At 39.8% G+C, this 21176-nt stretch overlaps 1 protein-coding gene across 1 annotated transcript in view; it reads left to right on the top strand.

Annotated features, from left to right (window-relative positions):
• Nucleotides 1-21176, top strand: part of LOC103714655 (protein CHROMATIN REMODELING 5-like) — a 49400-nt gene that overhangs the window by 17662 nt on the left and 10562 nt on the right. The window contains exons 10-25 of the mRNA XM_008801981.5: nucleotides 257-320; nucleotides 2544-2637; nucleotides 2750-2837; nucleotides 2926-3060; nucleotides 10738-10929; nucleotides 11054-11121; nucleotides 16350-16443; nucleotides 16549-16673; nucleotides 16765-16828; nucleotides 18168-18380; nucleotides 19492-19734; nucleotides 19930-20040; nucleotides 20133-20222; nucleotides 20326-20508; nucleotides 20624-20704; nucleotides 20865-21107. Coding sequence (XP_008800203.3) covers nucleotides 257-320; nucleotides 2544-2637; nucleotides 2750-2837; nucleotides 2926-3060; nucleotides 10738-10929; nucleotides 11054-11121; nucleotides 16350-16443; nucleotides 16549-16673; nucleotides 16765-16828; nucleotides 18168-18380; nucleotides 19492-19734; nucleotides 19930-20040; nucleotides 20133-20222; nucleotides 20326-20508; nucleotides 20624-20704; nucleotides 20865-21107 — 2088 coding nt within the window. The remainder of the gene's footprint in view (nucleotides 1-256; nucleotides 321-2543; nucleotides 2638-2749; nucleotides 2838-2925; nucleotides 3061-10737; nucleotides 10930-11053; nucleotides 11122-16349; nucleotides 16444-16548; nucleotides 16674-16764; nucleotides 16829-18167; nucleotides 18381-19491; nucleotides 19735-19929; nucleotides 20041-20132; nucleotides 20223-20325; nucleotides 20509-20623; nucleotides 20705-20864; nucleotides 21108-21176) is intronic.

Here is a 21176-nt window from a genome sequence, read left to right as displayed (position 1 = left end):
AGTCCATCTGGACCTTGTGTTTTAGAGTCTGGCGTAACCTGAATCTATAAAAATGTGGCCTGAAGCAAGTCCTGAAGTCGGCTTGCTGAAGACCATTTCCAGTCTTATATTTAGTTATTATGATTTTTTAATATAGTCTAACATATCAGCATATGGTTATTTGAGGTTTTAGAAATGTCACCTTTTTCATTTAGTGTCTGTGCATTGTGGATTGTGATTGCTATGCATATGTAACTTCTAATCTATTTCTTAACAGGCTCGTGAGGCTGCCATGACTGTGCAAGGAAAGATGGTTGACTTCCAGCGGAAGAAGAGCAAAGGTCTTGATTAATCTACATATATTCATTTTGTTTTGTTCTTAGTCCTATATAAGCTGAACATGGAATGTAACTGCATGTGCTATTTCTTGATTTCATGCTACTGCAACCACCGTCAAGAAAGGAAAATCTACAAAATTGGAACTTAATGATATGTATGACTGCGATAAGCATATAATTTTTATTTTTTTAACAATTATGAAATTATGCATCTTTCATTTACCAAAGGTCGTTTATATCATCTTAGCTATATAAACTTGATAGCAAGGTACATCGTCTTGGTATCGGTCCTTATACCGGTGCCACCCTATCTTTGTGTTGATATGTCTGGTACAAGGGCCGGTTCAACGTACCGAGTGTCGGTACGCCCCCTATATTGTATATCAGTACTGAACCGTTATGGTACGGTATACCCCGTACCGCCCGGTTCGGTATGGTATGGTGTACCATGCTTGATAGTGTATCATGGTCATCATAAGAATGGTCTATCATTTGTCACAGGATTTTTCAACATAACCTTGTAGTTGATGTTTCTTTTCTTGTGTGTGCACATGTGTGTCGTTCTGGTGATTGTTGTTCTATGATACAACAAGGAGAAGATTGAGAAGGCCACTGACTTAAAATTGGCCTTTGTACCAGAGTCCAACATATATCTTGGAACCTTTGTAAAGAGGTTCCTTAGCTAATTTCTGGCAAGTTGCCTGACAAGATTAGCTTCTTTCATCTTTCTTTGTGCCTTTTCATATTTGCTTTCCAACAAACACTACACTCTTATATTCTTATTTGTTTGATTTTATGTAACTGTCATTGTCCATCATGGTTGTTATACTGAATCATATCATCCTGTTTTGAGCATACTGTATCATACAAGTGGCGAACTGGTACTTGATATGGGGGGCGTTTTGAGTATGGTTACTACAAATTGACCCATACTGAAACTGTACAAGCATGGCATTTTCATGGGTACCAAAATTGGTACTGTGAACTATGGTTCATCCATAGACAAGTTCTAAAAAAGTTTGAATTTTTAAATTCCTTTGCAATCTCTTTTGCTACCTTTATTGGCTAAGCTTGTCGTATATTTTGTAATTCTTAACCGTTCAACTGGTCTCCACAACAAAGGTGCTTTCATTACTTTTTGGTGAAGACTTGATTGTTTACAATGTCCACATCAAGGAATGCCGTACCGGTCCGGTCCCTGACCGGTACCGGACACAGATGAAAACCGGTATTTCCGGTTTTCTTCTGTGAACCGGCCGGTACCGCTTGGTACCGGCCGGTTCGCACCGGTACGGTGTTTTTTTTGGGGGGGGGGGGAACCACAGCGCCTCGCTGTAGTTTTTTTTTTTTTTTTGATGGGAAAGAAAGTGGTCCGGTACCGGTACGGACCGGTACCGTACCGGTCCGGCCGGCCACCGGTACGCCGATCCGGACCGGTACGGCGGACCTTGGTCCACATAGTTTTTAGTTTTTCTCTTGCTTGCTCTATCCTACTTGGCTCATTTTTATTGCTCCTGTTTTTTGTAGAATGGTACTAAAATGGCAGAAATAGTTTGTTTGGGGAGTTATTATTCCTCAACCATATGCTTTCCATACCCGAGTCCTTTTCAGTTTTCCTTCTGTAGTTCCATGAACTGGCATTATAACATTTATAAACAGCATAGTTTAAGGGATATATTCGTGCATGTTATTAGTTAATAAATTTATAACAAGTATAGGTTAAGTTATGATTCTCTGTATTACTGTTCTGTTAGCTCCTTTTTCCGAAGTGTGTTTCTAATGCCAGCAATATTTACATTCAGTATGCATCAAATTGTCATTGCACACTAAATAACCTTTTGATATTCTATATAACTGCTTCTTCATATCAGCAGTGTTCATTTGTAGGTTCTTCCTTATCATTGCAAGTTGTTTCATTATTTTGTTGAGCGAAAAATAGTCTTAATGGATCGTCCTTTAGTCATGAATCTCCATTGCATCAACGAAATTTCCGGTTATAGAAGTCCTATCTAATTCCTTATAGGATCACATAAAGTTCATTGCAGTTTTTCATTCTCTCTGTCATTATGTCCTCTTTTTTGTTGTCTATGATGAAATACTTTAACATAAATTTTGTGTTTTTCTTGTAGCATGTTCTTTTCCTTTTTTGCTATTTCTCAGCTCCTACCTCATTTTATATATAATTGTATGAAGAGATATTACTTGGATTCCTTTTGTCATTTTCAGCTAGTTTGCGAAAGCTTGATGAGCAACCTGGATGGCTGAAAGGAGGTACACTTCGTGATTATCAACTGGAGGGCTTGAATTTTCTGGTTAACAGGTTTGTTATCACTTCTTTTTGTTAGAATATTCTCTTTCATACCAGTTACTTCCCATGTTATATTAGTTAGCATTTTTCTAGAGTGCTTAGACATGGCCATTTTGTAGCACAGCTGGAGGAATGATACAAATGTAATTTTAGCTGATGAAATGGGTCTTGGGAAAACTGTTCAGTCGGTTTCGATGTTAGGCTTTCTGCAGGTTTGTTGTTTGTTATCCTTCGAATATGTTATCTTCTGTAATCCTATTTATTGTTGTCTTCAATGTAGTCTGTCCATTTTTATTGCAGAATGCTCAACAAATTCATGGGCCTTTTCTTGTTGTTGTACCACTTTCGACATTATCAAACTGGGCTAAAGAATTCAGAAAGTGGCTTCCTGAAATGAATATTGTTGTATATGTTGGAAATCGTGCTAGCAGAGAGGTAAGTCCTATTTGTGTTTCACTATTATTTAAGGTCTATGTACAGTAGATAAGGTTATTCATGGAAGAGTAGAAGTTTTGTAATAAATAAAATTAAATAATAATTTCAGCTGTAAAATGCTTCTGCCTGAACTTGTTTAGTCTAATGAAACCGATGATTAGTTTGTTAGTTTATACTTTATACCCTTGCTGGAGATATATTAGTCAGGGTTGGTGGAATTGGTACTGGGCACCATACCAGTTGCCTGGCGGGACGATTCGGTACGGACCCACGTCGTGCCGTATCGGGTTTGTACTGACACAGTAAAAGAGGCGGGGAAAAAGGAGAATGAGAGAGAATGAGAAGAGGAGGCCTAGGGAGGTCGTCGGAGAGCTAGCGGAGGGTCGGGGAGCCGCCGCGAGGAGGTGAAGGCCGGAGAGCCGCGGAAGAGGGGCTTTCTACGCGGAAGAGGGGCTCCCTCCGGTACCCTATTTCGAAACAGGGGACTGGAGCGAGCCTCTCTTCCGTGGCTCCCTCCTCCGCGCGGCGGCTCCCAGGCCTCCGCCAGCCGGCCTTCGCTTGTCGGCCTCAACCTTCCTCTCTCTTTCTCCCTCCCTCCCTCCCTCCCTTTCCCGCTCTCTCTCTCTTTTTCTCTTTTTTCCTTCGTCTTCTCTCCCTCCGGCGCCGGTCTCGTTTTAGTTACCGGAACCGTCCCGGTCCGCGCCCAATACGAAATGGTTCCGCCGACCTTGATATTACTCTTTAATAGAAGTTATCAATTCAACAAATTTTTTATGTCAGCAATTCGTCATTTTTTTATCTACTTTAAGCAAAACTAATCCATGATCAAAATTAAAGTAGGGAGAAAAATTATATTGTTTAGATTAGATAACATACATTTAGATAGAATACTGACTAAAGGAGGGAGAAAAACTGTATTGTCTTACATAACACAGTAATCTTAGAATTATCTGAAATTTGAGGAAGTGTCAGATTCTGAAGATTGTGGGAGATGTGGTTTGGTGCTACTTGTGTTGATTATAGTGATTTACCTGCTATGCCAAATATCTGGAATTAATGCATCAGATAATATATCATAGTTAGAGAAGGTAATGGAGAAGAGATTAGTAAATAAACAATGATATACGAGCACTAATTTGTAATTTTGAATTATTGCATCAGATGGTGCATCATTGTAATGGAGAATAATGGAAGAGATTAATAAATAAAAAATGATATTTGAGAACTAATTTGTAATTTTTCCAGGAGCTTCAATCCTCATTATGACAATCATATGAGACAATTACGAAGTGGCTGTTATATTCCTAATTGTGGTTGGTTTAATTAAGGGTTGTCCTTGAGCTATTATTTGTGTAGAGCAAGAAAAGGGTAAGTGCTAATTTGAACCATGGATAAATTTTCCAAGATAAATGTCTAGAATATTAATTAAGTGAAATTAGAATACAATCCATGCAATTAATGCTTATGTATGTGGTGTTTTCCCACTTAGAGCAACTTTTAGTAGATTAAGATATTGTATGGTTACGAGGTGCAAGTAATTGTATGGTTTGAAATGTTGGATTACAACATAGTTTCATTTCTACATAATGAGTTGAGGTGGTTTTATGGTAAAAGCGTGAAGTATATAACATAAAAGGAGGTAGCATGAATAACCTTTTTTAGATTTCATGAGCATGCATTATTGAGGATGATTTGTGTTGAAGGATATTGGAGGATGGTGTACTTTTTGTATAATAGATAGGAGTTGAGAAAGGATTTGGAAGAGCTTGCAATAACACTATAGATAGCCTTAACATAAAAAAGTTGGGAATGAGGATCTATGGTTGACACCAAATACTTGTGCGAGTTTGATGGTCATGATTTTATTTTGCCGAACCGGTACTAGAGGACATATCGGCCAACGACTAGTTTGGCATCGTACTGGTCCGTATTATGCTGTTTCGGGGTGCACCAACACATGTTGACTCAGAGTGGGAGGGGGATAGGGAGTGGAAGGGGAGAGGGAGAAAAGGAGAGATGAAGAGAGAGGGAGGGAGGAAGGGGGAGGGTGCGTAAAACCCTAACCTTACCCGACCCCGAGAGAGAGAGAGAGAGAGGGTGGGAGGGAGGAGCTTATTGGAATTGAGTGGTGATTCTTCCATGACCAAGGAGTCGAGGCGGTTTTTGCGAGTGGGGGTCGGGGGAGGGCGGGGAATCAATTTTCAAGCGAGTCAGAACTATTTTAATAGCAGGGGAGGATGGTGGGGGAGTTTTGCTAGCGCGATGGAGAGTTGAACCATTTTTTAACAGCTAGAACTAAGATCGGAGGAACTGATACTGGGCACTATACCGGTTCTTCGACGGAACGAGTCCGTACAGGCCGTGCTGGGCCTGTACCGACAGAGTCAATTGTACCGTGGGAGAGAGAGAGAGAGGAGAGGGAGGCTAGCAGAGAGTGGTGGAGGGCCGGCAAAGGCCGCGGAGGGCCGACGGAGGCCACAGGGGCCTCTATTTCGTTCGAAATAGGGGAACTGGCCGCGGCCTTGCCTGCCACGGCTTCATCGGCCCTCTGCAGCCTCTGCCGGCCCTCCGCCGGTGTCCACCACCCTTCCCTCTCCCTCCCCCGCTCGCTCTCTTTTCTTCCTCTCCAGCTTCGGCAATGGGTCTCGTTTCCGTTGTCGGAACCATACGGTGAGGCACCCGTACGGCTTGGAATTGTCCGGTTCGGGATGGTTCCGCCGACCTTGGCTGGAGCCATGTTGGTACTTGGCCGGTTTGGTTAGGGATGGTTCGGTAGATCTTGGTTTTATGGTATGTAGAACCAAGGACCTCAATGCTGCTTGCTCTAGGCATGCTAGTTAATGGTTGGTGAGGCATATGCTATATCGTGCCATGTTGTGCCAACACAGTCATGTTGCACCAAATTTCCTGTATTGGGAATGATATGGTAGTGCGTATCTGACCGACATTATCCATATTGGTTGACAATGAAACCTTGTGAAGAACAAAGGAGGAATATAGATGCATTCAGGGGTGGAAGTGGGTCAATTGGTCAAGTTTGGTCGGGTTTGAGTCGAGTCAAGTAAGGACAACGTACAAACCTTGACCCATGCCTGACCTGACCCGAGATCGGGTTGACCCCTTGACCCATACCCACCTATGGGTTGTTTTGAGGCACCCATTTGACTGTAATCTAATCAATTTTTGTGTTACCTAATTGACCTAGCCTAACCTATCAAATCCAATTCTTATAATTCTTGCAACTAATTCTCAAAAAAAAAAGACCAAGCATTGAAAAAATTCTTATCCAAAATTTTGACTCGACTTAAATTGTTGTGACCTAAATAGACCATACCCTCAATGACCCAAGTCAGGTCAAAGCTTTGACACATATTTGTGCCATTTAAAGTTCGGATTGTTAAAATTTGACTCATACCTAACCCTAGTTAAAAAATATCCTTGACCCAAAACCAACCAAATAGGCTCGGGTCAATGTTTGCTTCTAGATGCGCTACAAGCTTAAGGTTTGTAAAGGATGAGGCGAGGTCTCAACAAAGTTGGTTAGGAATATGTGAGGCAAAGCAAAGCCAACTATTACTAAGGATTTGCTCCTTTAGGCACAAACGTATGTATAGTATGTGAAGACTATCCAATCGGATGAGGATTGTCACATGGTCAGTTACTCATTCACCTTCGATGGATTTCAGGCAAGGCTTAAAACACTACTCGTTGTGTATGTGGTCATTGGTTGGAACCATGATCTGCCGTACCGATCCGTACGGTTGGTACGTACCGGTCCGGCCGGGGATCGGTACCGGATCAACGTGGAATCCGGTACCGGTAATTTATTGTTGGAGAACCGGTACGGGACCAGTACGTACCGGTCCGGGCCACCACTGGTATGCCGATCGGTACCGGTACGGCGGACCTTGGTTGGAACAATATGTATGATATTGTATTTTGCGAATCACAACTTATCATATTGGTCTGTGCTGGGCTGTATTGGCATGCCTGTTGTATGTAATCCACCTAGGGATGCAAATGGGTTGGGTCAAGGTCAACCCAACCCGGCACTGGTGATGAATTGGACTGGGCCCAAATCCTGCTTGCCTCAATTTTAGTCGGAGACATGCTGATCCAAACCCGAACCAATTTATCTTGACCCATATGATTTTCTCTTAGAGGAGTTAGTTGACTTTTGATCTAATTCAAATTCAAACAAATACTTGATATAACAAATACTGCACATATTTTATTTTGTATATGTATATTATATATAGAAGGGTATGCCGTACCGGCCGGTACGAACAGGTCCGGGCTGGGACCGGTACCGGATTAGTGTGGGATCCGGTATTGGGAGCTTTTCATTGGAAAATTGGCTGGTACGACCGCCGTAGCGGTACGGGACCAGTATAGACCGGTGCAGGCTGCCATCGGTACGCTGATCGGTACCGGTACGACGGACCTTGCTTGTATAATATATGTAAATACATGGTTTGGGCTTGGAATGCATCGAAGTTGAGCCTTTACCCATCCTAAAATTGGTTCAGGATTAAAATCTTGATTTGGCCTGAGCCAAAAAGCCTACAACTATGGCCTGTCCTGGCCCTTTTTTGGGCTGGCCTGCTGGGCCAATGGGCCAGCTCAACCCATTTGCATCCCTGTCCACAAACATGGACCTTTTTGGGCTGACACAGAATGGTAGACAAAATACTGGGTGTGTGACTATGTACCGTGCACCTTTCTGGCAAGGTATACATTATAATATAGTACCTCGATCTGTATTTTCAGGATGTGGTTTGGAGAAACTTTGATGTTCATTGTATGTTGTGATTTTCTATTGAAGTCTGAATCAAGCAAAAGAAAACCTAGTATGATTTTTTGTTTTAGAAAATGATTTAGGGCATCTCAAAGATCAGCATAGCAATTCTAGTCCTCACCTGGGCCATGGAAGCACGATTAGGCTGAAATCAGGCCTAAGTACTCTTCTAAAGGTTAATAATAGCCTTTTGTTTTGTCTCGGTGTGTATCTTTAAAGACAGTGACAGGTTGTAGGATCTTATGGATAAAGTCACCCATACTTTGTAATTTCTTTTATTTCTTTGTTCATTGATTAAAGTTTTTGATCTGATGGTATGTGTTTTACCAGTCTTCTTTTTTTCCTTTTTCAAATCTCCGATTCCCTCTCATGTTCTATTTTCTTCTGTCCATGGTTTCTTTTCTCTGCAAATCAAATGTTAACAAGTTTGATAAGATTTCTTATTTTAAACCTGACATCAAGGTCCATCGTACTGATACCGGTCGGCGTACCGGTGGTGGCCCGGACCAGTACGTATCGGTCTCATACCGGCTCTGTATCGGCCCGTCCAGGTCCCATACTGGTTCTCTAACGATAAGTTATCGGTACCGGATTCCATGCTGATCCGGTACCGGATACCATGCTGATCCGGTACTGGTCCCAGGCCGGACCGGTACATACCGGCCCGTACCGGCTGGTACGGACCGGTACGACAGACCATGCCTGACATGTATTTTTCCCAAAAGAACAAGTAAATCCTAGCAGAGACCCCTCTTTCTCCCAAGACATGAAAAACCTAAAATTGACCCCCCCCCCCCACCCCCCCTCCTCAATCTCTTCCCTTGGGTAAATACCCCTGGATCGAAAGTCCTAGAATCTTTGCATGAGCACCAAAAAGCCTTTAAAAATCATCTCTGCTGCATGTGATCCCCAGTTTAAAGGTCCTGAGATTGGATCCTAAACTTGGAAGCCCTTGGAGAATTCAACTATTCTCCTCTTTTCTCCGTAAACCTAATTTTCGTTCAATCTGCCTCGATTTTTTTGTCCTTCACTGCAAGGCAACAAAGACTTCACAAAATCTAGTACCTGCTCCTACTTGGCCAACTATTTCTTTTAAATGAAAAAAGGAGCTTACTGTAATGTAGTTAACGAATTGGGTTACAAATGGATGTAGGGTTTGATGAAGATTTTACAAATTAAATTTTACATAAATGTAATTGATATTTACTGGAGGAGTGTTATGAAGGGCTTCTTTGGTTGCTTGTATTGAAGAATATCAAGTAAATAAAGTTGCATGGATTTGGAACAATGACGAACACCTATTGCTACAACTCCAATTGTGAAGTGTAGCTGTGATTTATTTGTCTTGTCGTGCTTGGCTACTGTAACTAAACAAATGGTGTTTTGCCTATAGGCTGAGATTCAGAATTTTAACTGTTTATTGAGGTTTCAAATACATCTGACTGTATGCTACTGTTATTCTTGCACTGCTGCACCAGAGAAAGGGAACTTGCTATTCTTTTTCACAAGCAAAAGTACTTTAAACCATGTTCATTGGCAGTTTTTGGATATTTTGCAACTTTCTATCTCTCCCCCTCCCTCCCCCCCCCCTCTCTCTCTCTCTGTGTATGTATGCACACGCGCATGTTTATCTGTGGGCATTTCTGTTTGCACTTTTGTGCAGTGAATATTCAATGAAATGTATATCTAAGGAATTCTGATGGGAGAAAAGAGCACCATCTATAAGTAGATCTTATTCATGCTTGTTATGCTTGTTTACCAGCGGTAATATCTAATGAGCCACATAAGAGTACCATCTCTTACTGTGTATATATTCCTGGCATGTTGGCCTAAGCTGTTTGTAAGTTGGCGGCTAACTTTTGGCTTTTTGGGCTTTTCCCTGAACCCTTGGATGTTTGCTGTTGGCCAAGGCATTACACTGAGCAAGCAACCCATGGTCATTTGGGTGCATGGGGATGTCGTAGCTGTGACATTGTCACATGTAAAAGATATGTTTAGTTTTATTACATGTTAAAAGAAGGGTTCACAGGTTCGACGGAACCATTTTGAACTGGGCGGTTCCAGCCGTTCCAAGCCGTCCTGGCAGCTCACCGGAAATGGGAACTGTTGTCGAAGGTTGACAAGAAGGAAAATGAGGCAAAGAGAGAGCGAGCGGGGGAGGGAGAGGGAGAGAGAGAGAGGGAAGGAGGCCGGTGGAGGCCGTCACCGGGGCAGTCGGTGGAGGTTGTGGTCGTTTCCCTATTTTGTTCGAAATAGGGGTCCGACCACTAAAAAAAATGTGATTTTTAAGAAGGCAATTTTTATTGCGGTCGTTGCCGACTTCACTTAAAAATTCTGAAATTTTTTAGCGGCTGGACTCCTATTTCGAGTTTGAAATAGGGGAATGGCCGCGACCTTCGCCTGTTGCCCCGTTGATGGCCTTCGACGGCCCTCCGCTACCCTCCGCCGGTCTCCCTCCCTATCTCCGCCTCCCTCTCTCCGCCTTCTCTCTCTCTCTCTTTTCCTCTCTCGTTCACCCTCTCCCCTGTCTCTTCCACTGTGCCGGTACGGGCCTGGCACGGCTCGGCGCGGGCCTGTACTAGCTTGTTCCGCCGGGCAACCAGTACAGTGCCCGGTACTGGTTCCGCTGGGCAACCGTACAGTGCCCGGTACTGGTTCCGCCGACGCTGTTCTTATATGCTTTTTATGTCAATTTATTAATGATAGACTGCAACCTATGTTCTGTAAGAGCATTGGGACATGTAGATTTTGTACCATCAAAATTCCATCTCTCTCTCAAAGTTTCATTCTATAAATTCTCATGGCATCATTGTCTCTTATCTTTTAATCATTGGATTACCTTTGACTTGTTGCATATTTATATTCTTTTCTGAAAGCAGGTCTGTCAACGGCATGAATTCTACACAAACAAGAAGGGTGGCAGACAAATAAAATTCAATACATTGTTAACTACATATGAAGTGATATTGAAGGATAAAGCTGTGCTATCTAAGATTAGGTGGAACTACCTTATGGTTGATGAGGCTCATAGATTGAAGAATAGTGAAGCATCACTATATACAACTCTTTTGGTGCGTCACAGATCCCTCATGCTTGCTGAACTATCTTGATTTTGCTTTACATGCTACTTTGATGTTAGAACTCTAGTTCCAGAGTTGCTTTTATATAAATTGTATTTGTTTTATTTTGGCACAGGAATTCAGCACCAAAAACAAGCTTCTTATCACTGGTACCCCACTGCAGAACAGTGTTGAGGAGCTATGGTGATTGTCCTCTCTTGAAGTTCTTATTTGTGATATAGATTAGTTGCCAATGATGATATATGCTTTTCTCAAGGTTTTTTTACTGCTTACAAAACATGGTTGCCAAATGGAATTTACTGTTCTAGTTTGTTATTACTAGGATGAGACTAGTGGTTTTTTAATGTGAGGCAATTTTTGTGTTCTTTTCATGTTCTACCATGCTGTCCATATAATTCAGGATTCACTCATTATTTATCTATTGATTCTCTATGCTCCTTATTTTTAAGGATTTTCTTTTTGATTTCCGTTTTCTGTGAACTCCTCTACTTTTTGGATGGTATTATGAGAGCTTCTCAGTTTTCCAGGCCACCAAACACCCCTTTAGTTTGGTGGGTCTATTTCTCCATTGTCGCACCATGACATGCTAGTTGTTTTTTTATTTTTTACCATGGCTAGTTCTCTTAGAATGACAAGCATGTCCTTTTTTTCCTACTTTGTACATGTAATTGAAAAATGTGGAAAAGTGAATGACGGTGGCTGTACTTCGATTGTCCTCTACCTCCACCAATTCATATTGGCAGCAGACTCGTACTACTCTTCTCATTTAGGTCTCCATTCCATGGTTGTTGAGAAGAAACATGGCCTTGATCAAGGCCATTTCCTCCTCCTCTCTCTGTATTGACCTAGAAGAAGGTTGTTGATCCAACAAGGGCTGGAGGGCAGATGGGGTATGGTTGTAGATGGATGATGTGGTAGGTTTCACCTCTATTTTGAATTTGTTTGTTTCTTCTATTTTTATTTTGGTTCAAAAATTTTATAAGTACTTTTAGTGAAGGTGTGGAATGGGAATCTTGTGGAAGATGTGGCGGGGATGAAGAATTATAAGCCCTTTCAGTTTTCTTGAGCTCTGTCTCTCATGCCTAGGGCTGCAAACGGGTCAGATTGGACCTTGGCATATTTGAACCCAACCCGACCTAATTTCGTATTCTAGTCATGATTTGGACCTGGAGCTAACCCATTAGTTGTTCAAGTTGGGTTGGTCGGGTTGAGTCCATCAATAGGATTTTTAGACCTAGCAGGTCATTTGGGTTGGGGTCAAGTATGACCTAGATCAGGTTCGGGTTGAGACTGGGTTGGATCAGTTTCGTAGTCCAAGTCAAATATCTGGCTATTCTTTTGTAGTTAAAAATATAATAATTTATAGTTAAATATAAAATCACTAAAATTTTTAATAAAACTAAAAGACCCGACTTAAACTTGAATTTTCAATCAAAAGCTTTTAATTTCATCCAAGTAATTGTTCATTCTTAAATTTACAAATAATGATTTTTAAAATATATATTGATATACTTGAGAGCATTATAAATTAGAATCCACCAAACCATACAATGAAATATGAACGTTTAAATGTAATTTAAGTGAAAATAGATAAGAGGAGATGTAATTGTTCGATGAAAAAAGAGGAATTAGTTTAAATGAGAGTTCATCCAATGATTTGGAAAAGATATTTAGAGTGGAAGAGAAGGAGATCTATATGATTCAGGATTGTGTCCCGCCAGATTGGTTACGGGTTAGGCCGGTCTTATTTTTTGTTGACCTAGTTTAAACCTGGATGATATACAAGAGGTCAGGTTAGAGTGGGTTGAAAAATACAAGACCAAGACCCAACCTTGAATTTAGACTGGGTCCAAATATGAGTCGGGCTTGGTATAATTGAGTCAAAATCGGGTCGGATCACATGTCGACCCAACCCATTTGCAGCCTTACTCGTGCCCTTGTTGTCGGGTGTAAATCTGTCTAATGTAGTATTGTATACCATGCAAATGATAACAAGTGGGTTTCCTTGATGTGGAGTGTTTGAAAGACTTTGAGTGATGCTTCATTTCAACCTCCACTGAATCCTCACTCCTAGTATGTAGAACAAAGGATCAAGAATCTCTCTCTCCCCTTCTTTGTTGCGACACATTTCTATCAACCCATTTCAGCTATAGCTTGATCCAACAAGATTCTATTACTGCATAATGACTCCAGCCTTTCTGCTCTCTCGAATAACCCTGTATGTGTCATTCAGTTATCCACTTCTATAAGCCTGACTGTTCATACTATCTCTTGACGTATGAGTGGATGTCTACATGAATGTGTGAATATATATATACACACACACTATAAAATAACCAGCAAAATTATTGGGTCATTTTGAGGGTTGGCAAAATTGAAGTGTTTTCATAATACAGCATAAATATACAGGAGGTCTGTGAAAATTTCCATATGAGTGACAACATTTTTTGCATGTGTAATCCTGCATTGAAAGGAAAAAGTATATATCTATTACAAGAATCTAAAAAAGTTTTTGAATGCAAGTTTCTATTTGTATAATAGTTTCTGAAATTTGTTCTGTACTTATGTAAGATTGAAATAATTTCTGTTATTTTTTTATTGCAACTTCCATTGTGCTAACTAGACAACAAAGACAATATATTTTGGACCTCCAGTACATCTTTGATCTTTTTGCACACTAGTAAATTTTTAAAAATGTTAAAAAAACTTTTAGTTACCATTTGACCAATTTTTGAGTCATTTTCCTATGTGAAAAAAATCCATACTTTGGAATAAGTTTTTTTTTCTCTATGTGCATGTATGAATGTATGTACAAGTTGCCAATAGTTATTTGCCTTACCCTTATCCCATTTATGATTTTGTGCTTGGGCCGCTGAGGTTCACCGTACTGATACCGAACCCCGTACCAGTGCCGCGCTAGTATAGACGTACCGAGTGTCGGTATGGTATGGTACGCGGTACGCCAGGCGTACAGATACCGACCGGTAAAACATACCATGGGCCGCTCTTTGTTGGTCTTGGCACTATACATGCGTATGGACTGGATGGTTTTTCATTAGGGCATTGCAGATGATAGATATTGCACTCACCTAGAAATTTGTGCACACACATCTAGTAGAGAGCCTTCTTTTTTATGCTTCAAGTATCTATTTGGGTGGAGAGAAGTTGGAAAAATATTTTGCTAGACCTACAATCTAGGATCGCTTTATCGGTTGCCCGACAGCACGGTTTGGTATGGTCCCTTGTCATTCCATCTCGGGCCCATACCATCACAGTAGAGGGGGCAGGGGAGAGCGAGAATGGGAGAGAGGAAAAGAGAGAGGGGAGGGAGGAAGGGAGATGGAGGCGGATGGCCTGAGAAGGCCAGCAGAGGGCCGCGAAGGGAGGGTGGAGGAAGGGCTCCTCCTTCCGGTTCCCCTATTCATTTGAAACAGAGGTCCCAGAGAGGGCTCTTTTTTATTTTGAAAAAATTAAGTGAAGTCGGCAAGGGGGTTGCCGACTTCAATTAATTTTTTCAAAATAAAAAAGGTGCCGAGATTCATATTTCGAACAAAATAAGGAAACCGGAGGGAGGAGCCCTTCCTCCACCCCTCCCCAGCCCTCTGTCAGCGATGCGCTTCCCTCTTGTTTCCTCTCTCCCATTCCCCCCGCCCCGCGTGCCTTCGTCGATATCTCGAGTGGAGGGGTGGAACTGCGTTGGTCCGCCATCGGTACAGCTCGGTATGACTCGAACTGAGGCGAACCGTGCTTGCAAAGAGTGATGGTAGATGTAAAAATTTGAGGCATCATTATGTAGTTGTCTTTCATGTTAGTGTTCAAATCCCATATCCTTTATGTTACTATCGGTTGTTGATATTTCATAGATGTTTTCTAGATCCACTATTGCCTGATCTATATTTTTCTTTTTTGCATTGAGTGTTGATGCATTCAGATTGTAGGTTAATTGTGAGTTACGTGCCCTTTTTCATAGAGTTTCTTTAAATTCCCATCATAAGACCTCCAAGTTTTGGCTTGAAGAGCTTGGTGGACATCTTGCTCCTCTTGCTCCATATATTTATAAATTTTGATCAACAACCTGAGGACCCTGAATGAATATATAGTTCCAAATTATTGTTAAGATACAGTAGCAGCAAGGGTGGAACTTCAATCGTTGGAGAAAGCTACTTTGGTAAAAGTCCTTGAAAATTCTCATTGCATCATTTTTTATTACATGCAAACTGTTGATTGAAGATTCAAGGTGCAGTAGAGGTTCAAGTATATGTAGCCATATTTATACTATATGTGCACAGTAATAAAAGAATGACCAATATATTTCACATCATACTATGGTACCTGATGTTAGTATCTGTAATTGCAAATAAATGTAACCATAATTATATACTAGTTTGGCCTTGGCGCAATGGTAAGGTTGCTCCATTATGATCTGGGTGTCATAGGTTCGAAAAATGGAAATAACTTTTTGGTAAGGCTATGCATATCCGACTCTCCCAAAACCCTATAGTGGTGGGCGGTGCACTAGGATGCTTTAATTTAGCTGCACCAATATGAAGATTCAACATCTTGATTTTGTTGTGCGAGATATTTTCTATGAAAACAATTTTTGATGTTGATTTGTAACAATGTCATGTATGATGATGTTGATGCACACCATGTAATGCTTTGTTTCAAATGAACCATTTTGCTGATTTGTCTTGAGTGTTGCTGCTGGCTCTGTCTTATGATTTGGACCTCAAGATGAATGTCTCTTCCTGTATTTATCCTTGGCATTTTTTTGCATCCATCAAAAAGTTGCCTAGAATAGGAAAGTGACATGACTTCATCGAGGGCTAATCTTAAGTTGAGAACCAATTTTAGTATATTCTTTAACCTTGGTTATGGCCTGCTATGTGAGTTAAAAATTCTTGAGTTTGGTTGGAGGCAGATCATTTAAACTTTTTCACCCATAATGAACACTCAAACTTTGTAGTTGCAAAAGAAATATCCTATAGAAGGCATGAAAGACCAAGATGTTCCATCATGTACTGTTTACCTGGAGTGTAAGAACCACAAATGCCAAAAATAGGGACATTTTGTGCAAAACTGCAGAAAACCTTGCTCAAAAATTCCATGGCATGTTTGTCAAGGTTCATTGCAAATAGAATTTATAAATGCTTTGATAGTCACCTGATAGAAAAACTTCTATGGATTTGACAAAGAAACAGAGATTATATTTCTGACATTTTGAGTACATGGTAATGATGATCGGAGGAATTATTGCTTGATTATTTTCTTAGAATTGACTGTCATATAATATTAGTTTGTTCTTCTTGTGATGCAGTATGTCTTTTTGTTGGTCAGAGCATTATTTTTCATGATCACATTCGCATCTCAAAATTGTTAATTTGGTTTGTCTTTGTTCTTATTGGTGACAGGGCCCTTCTACATTTCCTTGATCCTGTAAAGTTTAATAACAAGGATGATTTTGTTGAGAAATACAAGAATCTAAATTCTTTCGATGAAATTGAGGTACATCATTTGATTATTTGGCTTGCATTCCTCATTTCCTTTATATTTGTTGAATGGACCAATATTCTCTCCACATGCCAAAGTCTCACTTGGTTGTGTTTTTAGCTTGCTAATCTTCATAAGGAATTGAGGCCACACATTCTCCGAAGAGTCATAAAGGATGTTGAGAAGTCTTTGCCTCCAAAAATCGAGCGCATTCTTAGGGTAGAAATGTCTCCTCTTCAGAAACAGTAAGTCCTTTCATCATATTATGATTCATTGGTTGGATTTTTTTGGTTTTCATCGCTGTGTAAATTTATGTTGGTATTCACATTTCTACAGGTATTACAAGTGGATTTTGGAGCGCAATTTCCACAATTTGAATAAAGGGGTTCGCGGGAATCAGGTGTGTACTTATACTTTCATATCTTGATATGTTTACTTCTATACATAGTACTGAAGCCAAATTTCTGTTGTATTATATGATTGATTATTTTCTTCAACTTAGAAGCAGGATGGATATTTTCTCAACAACCAATAAATAACTTTTGCTTGTATCCAATACCCCTACATGCCGAGAGGTTGTTTTGTGAATGCTATTGTTATTTTAATATGCCATATTTGTAGTAAAAAATCACTTACTATAAAGTTATTTAAATATTCTGAAATATTTCTATCAAATAGTTTTTCAAGTTTTTACTAACAAAAATGCCACATATCTATGAATTCCTCGTGCTCTTACAAACAAGACATGGTTTTTCATGAATACTTCAGATTAGTTTTTAGCCTTTTTTTGACTTTTCCACCTGTTTAATTGTTTGTTCACCTTTTAATCCATCATATGCTCAAATTCTCCTTAAATAATTTTGAATCCCGAATTGATTATTATGGTAACAAGTGTACTTCATGTTTTCTTGGTTTGTATGAGTGCTAAGATCTATTGACAGATAAGTGTCCTAAGATGAATCATACACATATATATTAAGTGATACCTTTCATGATTAAGGTTACAGTTTCAAGCAAGGTCTGCCATACTGGTACCGGTCGGCGTACCGGTGGCGGCCCAGACCGGTACGAATCAGTCCCGTACCGGTCACGTACCGGTTCCGTACCGGTTCTTCAACAATAAACTACCGGTACCGGATTCCATGCTGATCCGGTACCGGTCCCAGGCCGGATTGGTACGTACCGGCCCGTACCGGCCCGTACCGGCCGTTATGGACCGGTACGGCAGACCATGGTTTCAAGTATGTCTTGTCAACACAATGGTTGCATCATCTGTTAAGGTCTTGTATGTTTTATGACTTAGTCCTATTGTTTCCTTAGCATGTTTTATGTTTCTTAAACTTTTTATAACTGAACCAGTGGGTTTTTGATTGCTAAACATATAAAAGAGAATCAGGTACTTTGATTATTGTTTGCTAGAATTCAATTATCTTTTGCTTTAAAATCAAGATTACGAGAGCCCCGCAAATAGAAGTTTCTTTATTGGGTGCAGGCACATGTTTGGCACTGATAGCCATGGACAACTTTCTCGGTAATAGAGCAAAAACCAATGAAAAGTGCATATAAATGAATAAAGTATTTCTTTCATTCCACACCTCTCAGTAGGCATATAAAGATATTATCCCACATACATATATTTGTATCCATGTGCCATGTATAACTGTGACATGTCACTTGTATTAAATGTTGTAATAATTAAAATGTTGAATTGATACTTTTATTTTTCAAAAATCATGCAGGTTTCACTCTTGAATATTGTTGTTGAGTTGAAGAAATGCTGCAATCATCCTTTCTTGTTTGAAAGTGCTGATCATGGATATGGTGGAGATAACAGCACTAGTGATAGAAATAAAGTTGAACGCATAGTTTTGAGCAGTGGGAAGTTAGTAATCCTTGACAAACTACTTGTTAGGCTGCGGGAGACAAATCACCGTGTTTTAATATTCTCTCAGGTTGGTTTGTTGTCTGTACTTTGCAAACAAGAGCTCTAAGCTTTGCAATTTGTTTGTAAATGTGCTACAACTTGAGGAATTGTGATGCTTCTTTTTTGTTCTAATTTGCCTGTTGAGTCAAATTTGCATTACATATGAACTGGTGGTGAGTATTTTCTGTGACCTTTGTGCTTGAATGCTGATTTTACTAATTATTATCTACTCAAGGAATCCACAGCAGCCTATAATTACTATTGGCTGCTTGGATTCTGATGACAATCACTACTTACAAAAAGTTTAATCGCAAAAAATTGTGCAATAATTGCACCCTTGTTTTATCTCATCGCTTTGGTTATCTTTTGCAAATGTCTAATGACAAGCAGTTTTTTTAGAAGAGTTCATGTTCATTATCGTTTGGACTTTGGACACTGAATTAGTGATGCCCTGGTGGTTCGGCATTGTCTGAGGATTGAATTGGGTATTGTGCAGAGTTTTGCATAATTGTAAATATTGCCCATTATTAAATATGTGGCAATAAAATAAATGACATGTAATTTCATTAGTAACTCTGGTGTTAGTTCTGGCATTCAATGGATGCTTCAAAGATGTACTGCGATTTTTAATACTAATTTTTTTTGGGAGTAAAATGTGTTAGATATTATTGTTGATGTTGAGAGTCTTGAGGAAAGAGAGATGAAGTTGTATAGTTTGATCTTCATCCTTCAGTCATGGCAAGTTTCGACATGCAGAGAGATCAATACAAAACAATGCTCTTAATGGTGCCAAGTCTAGAATCTGGAGAAAGAGGTTGGCAGAACCTTTTAAGGTAGTTGGAGCATTTTGTGGGTTTATAGAAGTATGACAAATGAACTTACAAAGTTATCACAACATTATGTCATAGCACTGACCTTATGAAAACAAATTGGAAAATATGCCTAAGTGTGTTCTTTGCTAATTTAGGTGACACTTTTCCTAGCATAGCCAAATGGCCACTATTTAGACTGAGTGCATTTTCTTGGAGTCAACTATAATTTCTATCTATTTTAATTACAGTAACTGTATTTCTTTTTGTTGAAGAGTAAAAATACAAAAAAAAGATGTATTATGTTTTTTTGTCCTGCCTGACATGCAGATGGTTAGGATGTTGGACATACTTGCGGAGTATTTATCACTTAGAGGATTCCAATTTCAGAGGCTTGATGGTAGTACAAGGGCTGATCTGCGCCAGCAGGCCATGGAACATTTCAATGCACCTGGGAGTGATGATTTCTGTTTCCTTCTTTCAACACGTGCTGGTGGGCTGGGCATTAATCTTGCTACTGCAGATACTGTTATAATATTTGACTCAGACTGGAATCCTCAAAATGACTTGCAGGTTTGAAGTGTGATAGTGTCACTTTTTTTTTAGTTGAATATTTTGTTCCTTGTTATTAAAATTTTCATTTATTTCACATAGGTAGATTTTTTTGCCAGTCAATTAACTACAATTTGTATGACGTGCTTGAGATATATATGCAGCATGGTGACATTCTGTAACCCTTTTAATTGATGGTTATTTTATTGCTTATAGGCAATGAGTAGAGCACATCGGATAGGACAACAAGAAGTTGTCAACATCTACCGATTTGTTACTAGCAAAAGTGTGGAGGAGGATATCTTGGAGCGTGCTAAGAAAAAGATGGTAATACTGTCTTCTTACCGTTTTTTTAGTATCAAGTTTGTACAAAATTAAATGTGCATGTAAGCTTCTTAATTGACTATTTTTCGTTACAGGTTTTAGATCACCTGGTTATTCAGAAGCTGAATGCAGAGGGCAGGCTTGAGAAGAAAGAAACAAAGAAAGGAAGTTCTATGTTTGACAAGGTTAATAAAAATCATGCCTGTCCATTTAAGAGACGGATATATCTCTCATACACACAAGAGTCAATTACTCAAAATTTTCATCCATGCACTTCTCTTGCTGCAGAATGAACTTTCTGCAATATTGAGGTTTGGAGCAGAGGAATTGTTTAAGGAAGATAAGAATGATGAAGAGAGCAAAAAACGACTTGAAAGTATGGACATCGATGAAATTCTGGAGAGAGCTGAGAAAGTTGAATCTAAGGTGGCTGATGGGGAGCCAGGAAATGAATTGCTAAGTGCTTTCAAGGCAAGAAGTTAATTTGAATAACCAGAGTATCTGATTTCTTTGTCAGGCCTATTATGGAACATCACACTATCATTGTACTTATATGCTACTTTCGCCTTCTTTTATTGCTTTACAGGTTGCCAATTTCTGCAATGCTGAAGATGATGGGACATTTTGGAGTCGGTTGATACAACCAGAAGCTGTGGAACAAGCTGATGTATGAACTTTTGCCTTAACTGATATGTAGTGTTTGACCTTAAATTTTTTAATTGGTAAATCGATCATGCGGCGATCTTTGTTGAACTGTTTCTGCTATTCTTTGTGTTCCAGGAGGAATTTAACTTATTCATATCATTTTCATCTTGTGCATGTTGCAGGAAGCATTAGCACCACGTGCTGCAAGAAGTACCAAGAGTTATGCTGAAAATAACCAAGCTGAGAAAAGTATGAAGCGAAAAAAGAGGGCCTTAGAGCCTCGAGAAAAAGCTCAGAAGCGTTCGAGCAAAGCTGCTGATGCTTCAGTCTGTTCTTTGCCGATGATTGAGGGAGCAGCTGCTCAAGTAAGAGAGTGGTCTTTTGGAAATCTATCAAAGAAAGATGCTTCGCATTTTGTTCGAGCGGTAACGTGTTGCGTTTTCTTTTAGAAATCCTTAATTTTTCTCCAGACATCTATTATACTCAGTTATGAA

The sequence above is a fragment of the Phoenix dactylifera genome, chromosome 17 (assembly GCF_051530095.1).
Source record: "Phoenix dactylifera cultivar Ajwa chromosome 17, Ajwa_hap1_PhDact_Kaust_v1.1, whole genome shotgun sequence".
NCBI classification, from domain to species: domain Eukaryota; kingdom Viridiplantae; phylum Streptophyta; class Magnoliopsida; order Arecales; family Arecaceae; genus Phoenix; species Phoenix dactylifera.
This window is presented reverse-complemented; position numbering and strand designations above follow the sequence as displayed.